Source organism: Herpailurus yagouaroundi, unplaced genomic scaffold (assembly GCF_014898765.1).
Source record: "Herpailurus yagouaroundi ecotype Mexico unplaced genomic scaffold, PumYag 185, whole genome shotgun sequence".
NCBI classification, from domain to species: domain Eukaryota; kingdom Metazoa; phylum Chordata; class Mammalia; order Carnivora; family Felidae; genus Herpailurus; species Herpailurus yagouaroundi.
Window position 1 is genome coordinate 15,061,185 of NW_024412416.1, and position 14,250 is coordinate 15,075,434.

The window sequence follows — 14,250 nt, forward strand, 5'->3', positions numbered from 1 at the left end:
ATTTTTTAACCTAATTCTCTCTCTTCATTCAATTAGCCTTTCTTGCCTGGATTTTCTGCTCATGTGTAACATCATTTCCCAGGGAGAGCTCTCAAAGATTCGGTTTCTTAGAGATGCACAATCTCCTCCAAGGTTAACAACCAACAACTTTTTTACAAATTAAAATTGCATAGATTCCAGTTCTGACAGTCACTGGCCTCTGATTGCATATGTCCTTAGAAAGCACACCCTGCTCAAAGAAAGCCCGCCAGTGCTTTTGAGAGGGCTTAGGAAAAGGAGAAGGCTGTAAGATCCATTTGTGTTCATATTCAGAATGCAATTTGTTATCCTGAACTATGATGTTAAATTTCAGTGCAGAAGAAGGCTGGGAAAGGGAGAGGCAATTAAGAAAAGAGGGTGATGGAAATGTAGCCTCGCGTTCAAATAGCCACATTTACTCAGCAGATTCATTCCATAGGATAAAATCCTCTCCTATTCCTTTGCATCTGCTGGGGGACCTCCCATTAGAGAAAGAAATACAATAATCACTTTAGGAATAGATTATTTCACCTAAATTGGCTTTATTCTACAGGCAACATGCTCTCTCTGGCTACGAGGTTAGTCAAGGCAAAAAATGTGGAGGGAGTGTTTGATTTTGGATTGCACCTAAGTGCTTTTTTTGTGCCATTTTCAACCTCATAATGGACTTGGTCTTGCAAAGAAATAGGATTTGAACAGCATTTTTCTTGTGCACTTCAGAAACCTTTCAAACGAGAAGACTCCCTGACACATTCTTACTTTGGAAAGGTTAGATATTACCTGCATAATGAAGGGAATCATTTCTAACTTCATTGAACTTTTTTGTCCGTATGTGACCTGAAATACATACGTGTTACGTGTGTGCGCACGCGCGCGCGTGCACGCACGCGTGCGTATGATCATTTGAGTTTGTTATAGATCTCAATAACCTTATTGTAGGTGGCAAGTTTAAATGTGCCATATTAATAACTTGTTTTCCAAGACAAATTAAGTCCTTATGTGTCAAAAGCACTCCGCACTGGATTATCTACAAGACAAGTATTTATTGAATAAATGTTCAGTCCAATTTCATTTTAATGTGACTGACTGTATGTTTCAGCCTCTTAGGCAGAGATAAAAACACTCAGACCTATAACTGTGTTGCAACATTACACCTAACTTGTCTATTTCCATTATTGTCTCCTAACTTAGAATATGGAAAGAAGGCTTTTTTTTTTTTGGTTGTTGTTGTTCTCAAGAGCAGGGAGAGAGATAGAAAAACGGCTGGCATTCAGCCTAAAGAGAAATCATTGAAACAAATTAATCCTATGCCGTTTAAATTGACATGGTAATCCATCATCAGAGAAGGCAAACTCTGAAAGCAATCTAGAATCTGCCCTCTGTTCTTTCACTGGCCCTCGAGGCACAAAGACAGATAGTAAAGGAAGGGGTGGGGGGAGTATCATAAAAGTTAGGAATGACTTTAGAAAATAATAAAATTGATTAGACCAGCTCTCACTGTCCAGCCTCTGCAGACCTCCTTAGGAAAGGAGAGGTTAACTTTCAACAGTTGCTTTCAAAGTTTACCTCGAAATGGTAGGTCATCTGCAGGGGAACAGTTTGCTTCCTTCTCAAGGCGGCCAGGCTGCTGACGGGTGTGACCATTGCCTGGCGTGTTTAAAAAGTAGACCAACTGCGAGTTCCGGCAGGACCCACAGTTACACAGAAACTTTCCCTCCAGTGGTAAGGGGCTTCTTATGTGGGGTGTAGGATTGGGGCTTGTTTTTGTGTTTGGTTTTTGTTGGGGGGGGGGGGGGGAGGCATCTTTTTCTTCCTTTTTTCTCCTATCATCATCTTGCTCTGCCCTCAGTGAGAATGCATGTTATTGTGATGTTTCAGTGTAACTCGCATAACATCTTGAAAAACCAACAGGAGCCACCGTGCCCTGCCTCTTATTTGTGTTTCTTTTTTTCTTTTGGAAGCTGATTTTTCAAATCTTCCTTCACTCCTGTGATGATATGTTGTTTAAAACTGGTTTAAAAATCATAAATTGTGTATAAAACCGAACTGTCACATCCTGGTGGATAGTTAAGATGAAAAAAAGCCTTACTACGAGCTCCGTTGTAAAAACAGTGTGCTTGTATTTCCAACACACTGAATCCTAAGGTGTTTTTTTTTTTTTTTATCTCTCTTTAGTGTGTTTATGTAATGCTTTTATTTTTGTTTTTGTTTTTTGGGAGGCAAGGGGGGGGGGCTTGCAGAATCTCACCTCCTCATTATTGCCTAGACATGTAAACTTGAACACAGAAATGAATATTATTTTTAATTTAATAATACATCCAGCTATAAAAGCAAGACAACTTGAATTTTTTTTTTTAATGTCAAAACCTACTCTGTTAACAATAGACAGTGTGTGAGGACAAAAACCCAGATACCTTAGTGCCAAAGGCAGGAAGGTAGAAGGACACGGGTATAACCATACCCCAGAGCTGCCCTATTTAGGTTTACCTAGGGTACAGTTTCTTCTAGTTTATTAAGAAAACTTTGTATGTTCCTGAAACTTCAAAGTAAACATCACACCTCTTTCCTAGACTCAGGTTTTTTTATTCCCTGGTTTTTAAAAGAGGGTGAATGATTCTTGCATATTGAGTAATGCTTTTTAAAGCACGTAAGCACAAAAGACACATTAAATGCATTTCCAGGGTAAAGAGAAAGAGAGTTAAAGGCTCTATAAAACATTCATCCACAGCCATGCCCGCAACAATTTTAAGAGTTGTTAGCAAAGAAGAATAGGTTTAGATGTGTGTAAGCGTGTTTGTTTTAAGTAGAAGCTGGGAAATTTAAATAGCAGTTCTTCAATAACTGAACAGTCAATTGCACTTTCTGAAAAAGATCTGCGTTTGATTTTGTTTTCTATTTATAAACAATGTAGACTCCAGCAAAATCGTATATGATTTTAAAAGCCATTAAATTAAGCAATATCCTATGAAAAGAATCAATGAGGAAATAAGCATGAAGTCTTGGAGACTGAAAAAAATTAGTTTTTAGCCCCACCCCTTCACCCCCCAAGCCCCCTTACATTTTTCAGTATTAGCTTCCTTCTAACTGTATGGGTAATATGGCAGCAAAGTATATGCAAAATGAAAATCTGCATAACTTTTGGAGTCAGGAAATGAGCTATTAACATACATTCTGCCAAGAAGTAGGGTTGCCTAATTTGTTAACTTGCCTCTGACATATGATGTGATGTGGTCCTGTCAGGAAATACCCAATGTGACATTTTTCACGGAGGCCAATATTCCCTTCCTCTTATGTTTTCACTTTTGCTTTAAACTGTTTTAAGTGATATCATCTAAATCAATTTACCTCAGTCAAGCGCTTCGTAATCTCTTAGATAAGGTTGATTAATTTATTATAAATTGTAATGGACAGATGGGAAAAGGAGCTTTCTCTATCCCATATTCAAAATAAAAGGGCCAGTGTGCGTTCTATTTAAATACTACACTTTGTAAACTCTCAGGATGAAACTTCCTGTGGTCAAGAAGCTGAATATTATGTGAAACATCTTCCTCTTCATTTTGGACAGAAGTCCTGTATTTTTCATGCGTACCTTCAACATTTCAGGAAATCAGCCTCTTAAGAGGAGAAAGGCAATTGGTAATTAATTAATTATGTGTTCGAAATTCACACATAGTGCTTTTCTCCCCTGGCAATGTGTCTCTGCTCATGCACTTGTTTAAGTCTATGCTTTATGTTGAAACTTTGCTTTTCGCCTTCTCAAAACCAACAGAATAAAAACTGCTCCTTCCATTATTTTTCTCCTTCCAAAATTCACCTTGAGTTTGTGGCTAAAGGAAATTAAATCAGATAACCCCCCCCCCTTTGTTGTTCTGTTTGCATTTGATTCAAGTACAGGGATCCCACTAAGCAGCAACAATAATTTCTCTGGATATGTGCCTTACTAACCCCTTCACATTTAAATGACTGGCACTTGATGTCATTTGATTCATGCTTTTTGTGACATACCAAAAATGAACTGTCATTTTGAAAACTTCATAACCAGGCTCTTGTGAGAAGGGGGGAAATACATGGAATTAGATGATCTTTCCTCACTCTGTCCACTTCTGAGAACTGGAGTCCACATGGCTTTAGATGTCTTTAGAACTTTCTCATCAGGAATTGCCTTACACGATAATATTAAAAGCGTGTATAGCCCACATGAGACTTGGTTACACAGGCAACAAGCCCCTTATGCTAGCATCTGTATCTAGCACCTCTCCTGTTTTAATTCTTCAATTCACCGAGGAGTAAAATAGGGTGGAATGTTTAAACACCTACATTAGGCAAAAGACGCTCACCTTTTGTTTAACTGGCCTGCCAAAGCTACCACCCTGAAAACTGACATTTTTACTTTGAAGTGCCTTTTTATGATTCTGCAAGGCACAATAGCTTTACCATTACTAACTTGCTTCAGCTTGTATTTCAACAATAGTGATTCCAAGGAGCTTATTCAGAACTCTTTTTTGCACTGCTCTCTGCCAGACCCCCAGCATGTACACATGAGTGACAGCCTCTATCTAATGCTTGAGTATATGAACCTTTAATCCATCATGGAACTTCTAACACCCTAAGAATATATACACACCCACGTGCATACACCTTCACGCACATAACTGTTGCATAACTACCCATTAAAATGCCACCAGGTCTGAAGCCAGCAGAATGAATATTTTCCTAATCTCATCCACATCTTGTGGCTGTAATTTGGCTACTGGCAAGATTCTAAATTAGCTTTTACTTAAATGAAAGAAGGTAAAATATGTAGTGTAATACTCTACTGTTGTACACATGTCAGAAATATTTTTTTCTTAAGGGAACTGGGTGGTCAGTTAAATGGAAGAAAATATTTCACTACATTATGCTTTCTTATTCCCTAAAGTCCACCTTCATGGAGTGAGCTTCCTTGATGGATGAGACTGTTGTCCCTCTGAATGGAAACCTGCTTTCCTAGGAAGGACGGGGGTGGGGGAGACCAGTGAAGGGCAGGGAGCCTGAAAATCCCTGCAACTAGAGCGAATTTTCCCTCCCTCACCCCCTCCCTCTTTTCTTCGTCCTGCCTGCCTTCCTTCCTTCCTTTCTCCTCCGCTTCCTCCTCCTGTCTCTCTCCCTTCTTCGCTACAGCCCCTTTGGTACGTGAGTGTAGTTAACCTCCGCTCTGGCCAAGACCAGGAAGGGTTAATGGAGACCGGGGTCCTGACAGTGTCCAGGTCATGAATACTCTGGAGCTAACATCGCAAGAATTAGAGTGTCACCGAGCCAGGGATTCCAGGCACCAATCGCCTCACACCTGAACACACTGCGCCAATCCATTAGGATTCATATTGAAAAAATAATAATAATAACTACCCCTTCTGGAAAACGGTTAATTGGGTCTGAAGTTCTATTTCCTGTTGCACTGAGGGGCCAGGCAGGGCGACCTGAACTGAATTCCTCAAGCTGCCAAGAAAATCCGAGCAATTTGGGGGGAAGAAGGATGGATGGATGGATGGATGGAGAAATAAATAAATAAATAAATAAATAAATAAGTAAGTAAGTAAGTAAGTAAATAAATAAATAAATCTATCCGCTTTTCGGCAAGAGCAGATTTTTAAGAAAAGGCCAGGTGTTGGAAAAGGAAGAAGAAACGAATCAGATTCTCCCCTCGCCTCACCTTCCGCCCCTCCTTCCCCCCCCAAAATTAGTGTCTTCTTGATTATTTGCAGCTGTGTCGAGCCTCGAGGTTTGTTCGCAGTCACCAGCGAGGCGCCCGCTTCTAGAAGTGAAAAGCCATTTTCACGCCAGGACTTTGCTGCTTGAGTTTGGGGAGAAGGTTTCCTCACCCTCCCAGCAAACTCTCCCCCCCCAAAGCCTGGCTACCTTCAGCGAGCCCTGCGAGCCTTTACCCCTCTGCCACTTGAGGCTCCTGCACGCAGCCCTGGGGCCACAGACCGATTTCCACCGCTGGAGCGTGGCTTGAAGCCCCCAAAGCTAATTCCCCGCCCTGGAGGGAACCGAGACGTCCTGGGGACTTCGCTGGTGTCTGTCACCCAGCCCCCGACTGCCTCGTCGGCCTCAGACTTCCTCCCACCTGCCCAGGAGCCCCGAACCTGGAATCCACTAGCCCTGTGGTCCGCAGCGGGTTCCGCCACCCGGCGGCCGCCCTAGACACTGGGTGGGTGGGAGGGACGGGCGGCTAGCGGGGCTGGGCCGCCGCGTCCTCTTTAGGAACATCAAAGGAGGAGAGGGACAGAGATGTATCAAGGAGAAAGTTCCAGGATGCTGCGGGTCGCGGCTGGGGCGGAAAAATGCAGCCCTTTTGGGTCACACCTTTACTCCAGGAGGTCGCCTGGAGAGATGCGCTGTGGGGGGACCTGCCAGCGTCCCCGCGCCGGGCCTGCGATCCACTGCGGCGGCCACCTGACCACTGTCGCTCGCAGCGTGGAGCCCGTGGCTCCCAAGCCCTTGGCCCCGTGGCGGCCGCGCAACCCTCCCCCCGGCGGCGGCCCGCAGGAGCCGGGCCTCGGCCGACTCCCCGCGGATTGCCGCGCCCCTGCGTCTCCCGTCGAGTAGGGAGGGACGGAGGCCTGCGCCCGGGAGCTCCCTGGCGGTGGTCCGGCCGCCCCCCTCGAGGGTTGCTCCCCCTTCTCAGCCTCGCCAAATCCCTGAAAGCCTGGGCCCCCTTCGTCACCCCGGGGGCTTCTAATCACTCCGTATCGATTTCCCTAACTCTTTTCATCCCGTTGAAGACACATCTTAAAACACTCCAGCCCGGAGTGTGCTCTGGGCTTTATCCACACTAATAAAATGATTTACCCTTCTCTCTGCGCTCTTCTCACAGAGGAAAATCGTTCGAGCCCCGGCTACTTGTGTGTGATCAGTAAATATTTAGTGCGGTGACATCCTCAGCTAGTCTTCGGATCGATTCGGGGACCACCGGGAGGTGCACACGGTCCGGGCGGGGCCGCGCCAAGCCCGCCGAGGGGGCTGCTCCCGCCCTCGCCGCCGGCCGCTGATTTACGGCCTCGGCAACCAGCAAAAGGGGGCGAAAGCGCGCCTGGAAAATTGGCTTTTCAACCTTTTTACTTTGACATTCAGCCACCTCCCCAGGCTCTAATTCTCGCCTCTGCTCCTGCCCACCCCGCGCCGCGCCCGACCAAGGGCGCCCTGTGCGCCCCGCGCCACCCTGCCCGCGGCAGCGCGCTGCGCTCGCGCCCCCGCGGCCCGGGGACCACCTATCACAACCCTGCGCCGCGACGCGGGGAGGCCCAGGCCCCTGCTCTGGGGGTCGTCGCCTTCGTGGTGAGGTGCACTCTGCCCGCCCACACCTCAGAGGCTGGCGAGAGGGTGGAGAGGCCCAGATCTCCATTCGCCCAAGGAGCCAGTCTCCTCGCTACCTTTTCTCCGACCCTCGGTCATTCCCCCATTCCTGCGCCTGGTCCTCGACGCCCTTCGGGCCGGATGGCGTCGAGCGGGAACTTTACTTTCCTCGCAGAGGAGCTCCCGTTTCCTTAGAAGCGAAAAAGCGCTGAGCTTGGATGTGCTGGGAAGGGGGCCTCCTACCCTGATCTTGACTGCCGCAGGGCTGCGGCCGCCGCAGTGGCAGTGTCCGCGGCCCTCCCAGCCTCCCCTGGGCGCACGCTCTCATTGCAAGGCCGCGCCCTGGACCCGGACACCGGGCGATGGGCCCGACCTGGCACGGGGCACGGCACTCTCTCGCCACCCCCCCCCCCCCCCCCCGCCCCGCCACTCCTGCGGGACCCGCCACCTCAGCCGACTACATTGTCCGTCCGAGTAGGGAGACGGGAGGGCTACTAACGCCCTGGGTTCCACCTCTCTTCGGCCGGGGTCGGGGGCTCGGGCCTGACCACCTGTTAGCTCTCCTCTCACCTGAGGCCCGGGCCTCTGCAGTTCCCTCGGGCCCAGCGAGGAAGGCAAAGGCGACCTTGCTGGGTTCGCGCACCCCTCCCCAACGCTAGCGCCCTCTCCTTTGTCCTACGCATGATTTTCTAAACTGCCTTATCTGCAGACTATATCTTTATACTAATGCATACTTAATTGGTCCGTCTTGACTGTCCATATAAAACAATTTAATTAGGGTGCTTTCTTGCTTTGGAGAGCAAAGAAAAAAAAATCTGCCCAGTGCTTATTGTATTTAGCACCAATACAGGCAGAAAATGTAGCACAAGTTTTTGGTTGAAAGAGCACCTCTGTGCCCATTGAAGGGCGTTGATCCGAAAAGACAGAAAGGACAAGTAAAATCGATTTGAAGCGACCCTCTCTGTCCCTTTCACACCATTCAGAAACTCCATTCCTTCTAAGACAAAGACCAGCGCCTTGGGAATTCTCAGGGAAAAAGAGGACTCCAGTCCCACAAGCCTAGGGCACTTTTTAAAAAATCCTTAATATTGCACTTAAAACCGGCCCTCGGTTCTGTGCCCCCCACGTGTGGGTTTCACAGACACCCCCTCGGAAGCGTCAGGCAGTGTGGCTGGCCACACCACCCACCCCCCACCTCTCCCGGAGCTCGGCCTTCTGGCCAGGCCAGACAAGCCTTTTAGGGTTAGTGCAGCCCTCACCTTTGACCCCCAAGATCGGAGTGGCTGTCACGCTCCAGAGTGCAGAGTTACAACTCAGGCCAAAGTTAAAACAAAACAAAACAAAAAACATTTCTCTACTCCCAAACCGGTTCTGGTTCCGCTGCCTGAGCCACCTTGCCCAATAACCCCTTCCACGCTCAACTTTTTTTTTTTTTTTTTTCCCCCTTCTCTTGCCATGAACTGCCCTAGCCACCTCTGAAAGAAGGAACTTAAGATGCCAGGGCAGCGTGGCTGGGTTGCGGTGAGTTGTCCTCCATTAGGAACCAGAATGCCAGGTTACCCGACAGGCGCCCAGGCTGGGGAAGGCGGTCATCGATCAGACCTGGCAGGGAAGGGAGGAGGGAGAAATGAAGAGAAGAAGAGGGCAGGGGAGAGGAGAGGCTGGGCAGTGATCACCTTCACCTGCCCTGAGCCCAGCCCCCCCCCCCATCTCCTCCCGTTCAACTATCCCCCCCCCACCTTCTGCTGGGGGTTAAAGGGGGCGGGGGCGGAAGGGAGGGGGCACCCCCTGAGTTACACAAGTGGCCTCCTTCTACAAGAGAATGAGTTCACCACCTCCCCAGAGAAACCTCACCATCCATCCACTCGATATAACTGATGAGACAAACCACAAGGAAAAACTTCTGTAGCCCATATTTATGGTATTAATGAATAGTTAAAAAAAGATTTACACTTCTTATGATCAATATTCTGAGTTATTTCCCTCAAAGTATATAATTACAGTGTCTTCAGAGTTTTCATCATTGTTTGAGGTGGCAAAACCATTTGTAATTTTCATTAGCCAGTAAACATGTAATTAACATTCAGCACTGTGTTTAACTTAATTCCTGTTTAAGACAAGGACAAGAAGCAGCCGAAGAGCGTTAGTTCCATTTGTCAAGTCTGACATACATCTTACCATAACAGTTTCCTAAAATAAAAGATCCGTGTTTCCCCATTATTCTTCTCTTAAAACAAAACAAAACAAAAAAATCCATTAGTTAAAACTGTATTAAACTGCAAGAGGCAGCATAGTTTTTCCTCAATTTTCTCTAGTTACTGTATTCCTGCTTCCTTTTTCCATTTGGGAGGGTGGGTGGAGGGAGGGGGTTAATTAAGCATTCATTATTTGAAGGCTTGAAATTGGGAACCCCTCCCCCCCCCCAAAAGAAATAGGTTTCCTCCTCAGGAAAGTTCTAGAATGGGGACTGGAAAAGGGGGGCACGGCTCTGCAGGGGAGTGGGAAAAATCACTTGGGGGGACGTGAGTTAAAAGTAGAAAATGAGGATTCCAACGGATTCCTAGGAAAAATGTTGCCCTCCTGCTTCAAGTTCTATCTTTGATCCAGGGTGAGGGGAGCCTGTCTGCCAGTCTGCTAGGAGGCTGCTTTTTTCCCCCTCCTCTCCCACCTCTGTTTTTTTCCAACTTGCTTTAGGATTAGCCTCCATCCCTCTCGACCCCAAACAGTGGAATTTGGCTGTGCCTCGGGTCGTCTTGCTTTGCAATATCGCCTATAGTTGCTGGCGGTTTTCCGCCGAGGCTGAGCCGTTTGCTCCAGCCTCCGACTAAACTCATTAAGTTGGGAGATTTTTTTCAATTGGACGGGTGTTTTTAAAGTCTCGTCTTTCCAGCCCCAAACAAGGTGTAACAACGCACTCTTCCTTCTAAGGAATGAGATGAGAGACAAGGATCACTCCAGACATCTCCTACCTACGGTTTGGGGTTTTTTTTCTTAAAGGCGAGGCTCGCATTCCTCAGCAGCTATGTACAAAGCTCCCTGAAACCTCGTCTCTCTAAAGTTAGCGTGCAGGGCTTTCCAAGGCTGAGAACGCCTAATACATGGGGAAGCACTTCCTTGAGGTGGAAGGTCTCTCCCTTCACCTTTCCTCTTTTTCCCTGCAGGCTAGTGCCTACTTTTTATCAGTTTGCACAATCGCTTAGATAAACACCGAGGAGGAGATTCTCTTTAATTATCAAAGACACATCTTTTCAGGGGGCCAACAAAGCGTTTATTTCACCCGCCAAACTAAAGGAGAGTTATTCCAGTTTAGAAGGAAGATGCAAGCGGTTTGGGACCTTGAACAAGGCAAATATGGTTTTGGTATGTTTACTTACAGTATTTTTTCTCTCTCTGTCTCTCCTTTCTCACTTTTCTCCTTGTGCTGTGTGGGGCTGGGGGTGACTTGGGGCTTTTCAAAAAATCGGTTTGATAACGTGTCTGAAATGCCTAGGACTGTGGTTTCAGGGGTTTGGGGAGGGGGGGGGACAGTCAATTCAATGCATTGCCATATTTTATTACATGTGTGTGATAGGGGAGGTGGTGGAGGGGGGAAGAGGGGGGGAAAATACAATTGCAAAGCTGCCAAAATATGATTAAACCGAAGCGTAAAGACTGCCGTGCCTCCCCATCTCCTCGTCCTGTCTCCTCAAACTCCTTTCCTTCCAGAGAGCAAACTAAAAAAGCCAGTCCTATAAGCGTCTTTTTCCAAGCAACAGACGACTCGGTTTTCTAGCAAAGGAGCTGCGAGGCTCGCTCTAAGTATCAGCATTTACTGTTCGATTTGCCTCTGCGCTTCATTTTGCAACCTTGTGCAACTGACAGCCAGCCAGGCAGGGAGGGAGGCAAGTCCTGCCCGGCGCCCTCGGCCGCGGCTCGGGGAGGCAAGCGCTCGGTTAAAGCTAGGAGGAGAATCGCAACGAGAAGGGTACTCACCATCGGGCGGGGTGGCGGAACTGGCGTGCGGATTTCAGGCAAACGTTTACCTTTTGGCTGTCTATTGCAACCGCGTCGGGCTGACTTAAGAAGCAATTCTGTGCTCTGTCCAGAACATTCAAGGAACGGTTCCTCATTTTTAAAAAGCCAGCGAGAGAGACGACAGAGACAGAGAAAGAAAAAGAGAGGAGGGGGTGAGGGGGAACGCACATAAACCCAGTTCAGGGAGGAAAAAAAAAAAAAAAGAAGAAGAAGATCACCTCTCCCCGCCAGTGACTCGGGAAACGCAGCGGTGGCGAGATCCGAGTCCGGTCCAACCAAGCTAGAGCCAATTAATTTTAAATCCTGAAGAATTATTCAGATTAAAATGTACAGAAGTTTCATTCTCGTATGCCTACGTGAGCTCCAAGTCGTTTCCCTTTAAGAGCTCCTTTTCTTTTAAAGTTGAATTTTAGGCAGCGAGGACTCTTACACTAGGGGGCAGACAGATACTGTACTTGCTCCAATGTTAAGCAATTTTTTCCCTCCCAGCATATGCTCTGATTTAGCACTGTAAATTTTTCAGAGGACCCAACTCTGACAGCCCCTGGTGATTTTCAAAGTACCACAAGCCAGTGGTTAAAAATTGCATTGACTTGGAAGTTCAGAGGGACACAATGGAAACCCCTTTCCCTATTCATGGAGCTCCAGTGTGGTGGAAGAGAAAAAACACACACGAACTAGATTGAGGGAAAGGAGGAATTCAATGAATCCTGGTGGACAGAACTGGTTTCTACTGAGTTCAGAGTTAAACTCGGCATTTGCTGGGGTCTGTATTCATATTGTGATTTCATTTGGGAAGAATGACAGCCGTCAGGCCACTTGCTGCAAGAAAATCATATTCCTGGGTGGGTTTGCTTTACTTTTTTTTTTTTTTCCACCAGAGTAAAACAAATGTTTTTCCAACTTTCTCCAGCCAAATTAAAGCTTGCCATTCCCCTCATTAAAATAAATTTACATCTGCAATAAAAGACTGGGCTGGATTTTTTTTTTTTTTTGAACAGTAACGACATATTGATATTTCTCTTCTGGTCTTAGAGCTGTTTTATTCAAGGGAAATGAGCATCTCTGAAGAAGGCATTTGAAAATATTCTCCCCTCTTTTTTCTTTCTCAGTCTGAAGTCCTTTCTCTTCTTATATGCAGTAAAAATTAACTACAATTGATATGGTCATTTATTTATTGTTTTGAATTTCTAATAGCGTCCCCATACCTGAATGAATCTAAAATACAGAGTGAAACACGTCTGACTTCATGGGAAGCCTGTGGTCGTGTGCTGTGGCAGGCTCCAGTTTTGTAAGAGATTGGGAAATTCTTCATTTTAAATCTAAGTCCATCTGAGCATACTTCAAACACCAAAAATCTCTAAGTGCCCTGTGGAAGCTGTTGCTTTTCAGAAATTTCCCACTGCATGTCTGTAAAAGGTGATCTTGCTATGGAAGTGTCTGCACCAAGAGGCAAGATTAAGATTTCCCTACAATCAATTATTCTCTTCTATTAAATTGAGATGGGTATGTCCATTAGATTTCCTGTCTCATCCCAGCCCCACCACATCTCTGCTGAGATTGCCCCTAATCTACTGACATTTGTAGCATTAGGCAATCCCTTGAATCATAGGAGTTGAAAGGGGGGGGAAAAAAAACCTTTGAAATGATTTCTTTTCCATCCTCTGTCCTCTTTAAGAGAAAGTGATATTGTGTCTCTAATCAACCTGAAATTCTCAGCCTGCCTTCTCTGTGGCAATCTCATTGCACACCAGGTTTATGATAGTTCAGTGTCCACTGTAGTTGGTTTTTGTTTTTGTTTTTTTTTACAACTTTCAAATAATCCCAGCACCTGCAGCTTTAGTGAAATACGTGATTTCAGCGGAGAAAGGGTGAGGACTAAGAAGGTTTCAGCAAGGAAGTGTAAAGAGGGTTTCTCCTCTCCTAAAAACTAGCCCCTGTCTGCCTATATCTTCACTTAGTACCTACCTTGTATTCTGCCTGTGGGTTAAGGGTATTTATTGAATGCAAAGAGCACACACCAGCACAGGTCAATCGCATGTGTGGTCTATGGTTGGTTTTTTTTTACACCTTTCATCTCGTCCATTTTTTGCACTATCAAGGATGCTTTCCTGGGGTCATTACTTTACTCTTCACATGTGTTCATGTTTCCTGAAACTCGGCGTGGTTGATGTAAAATATTTCAACTGTTCATAAACCTGGTTGGCTTCCAAGTTTACAGTTTTTCTTGGGGCAAAACGTGTGCGATGCTGTCAAAATTTTGTTTTCTAAACGTTGAACAATCATAATGAACTTCTTGTGATCAAACCGAAAGGTGCCTGCCCTGAAATGCAGTGTGTTCCGTGGGGCCAATTCTAGATGTGTGATGTTTAAAGCCAAACGCCCTGGAGTTCAGAGACACATCCATGTTGATGATTTTAGCACCTTGAAGCAGACTGGCATAGGCTATTAAGTTGTTCTTATTGCAGTGAATCTCTTGAGGTGGCCTGTGGCTTGTGTGTGGTTCCTGTGAGTTGTGCTTGGTATTATTTCCAATCTGGAGCAGGATCGCTGGTCGTGTTTTAATGACTCAATGGATGCCTAAAAGGAACCTGAGGAACAATGAAGTTCGTCCTCAACTGTTCCATGAGCTAGAAGCATAGGCGCTGAAGTCTTTGTCTGTGTACATTGACAAATATGCATCTGATACATGTGCGCTTACATGTGTGTACAGAGGGTATGCACAGGGGAGGCTAGGAGGCTGGGAGGCTGCCTCCGCTCGTCCATCAGCGGACAGGTCTATTCACCTCTCTCCACGACTGGGTAGTGTGGCAGGACGTTGGCTTGTGAGTTAGCTATAACTAATGAGAGAGGATGAAGTTGAGGAAAATTGATTTTAATTGC

General features: G+C 46.3%; 1 protein-coding gene and 1 long non-coding RNA gene across 2 annotated transcripts in view; one reads left to right on the forward strand and one right to left on the reverse strand.

Annotated features, from left to right (window-relative positions):
* The window catches only part of LOC121042465 (uncharacterized), a 39,780-nt gene extending 28,058 nt beyond the window's left edge, over positions 1-11,722 (reverse strand). The window contains exon 1 of the long non-coding RNA XR_005796235.1: positions 11,326-11,722. This is a non-coding gene — a long non-coding RNA (uncharacterized LOC121042465). The remainder of the gene's footprint in view (positions 1-11,325) is intronic.
* The window catches only part of NR2F2 (nuclear receptor subfamily 2 group F member 2), an 18,055-nt gene continuing 14,086 nt past the window's right edge, over positions 10,282-14,250 (forward strand). The window contains exon 1 of the mRNA XM_040493765.1: positions 10,282-10,713. Within this exon, the coding sequence (XP_040349699.1) occupies positions 10,671-10,713 (43 nt within the window). The 5' untranslated portion in view covers positions 10,282-10,670. The remainder of the gene's footprint in view (positions 10,714-14,250) is intronic.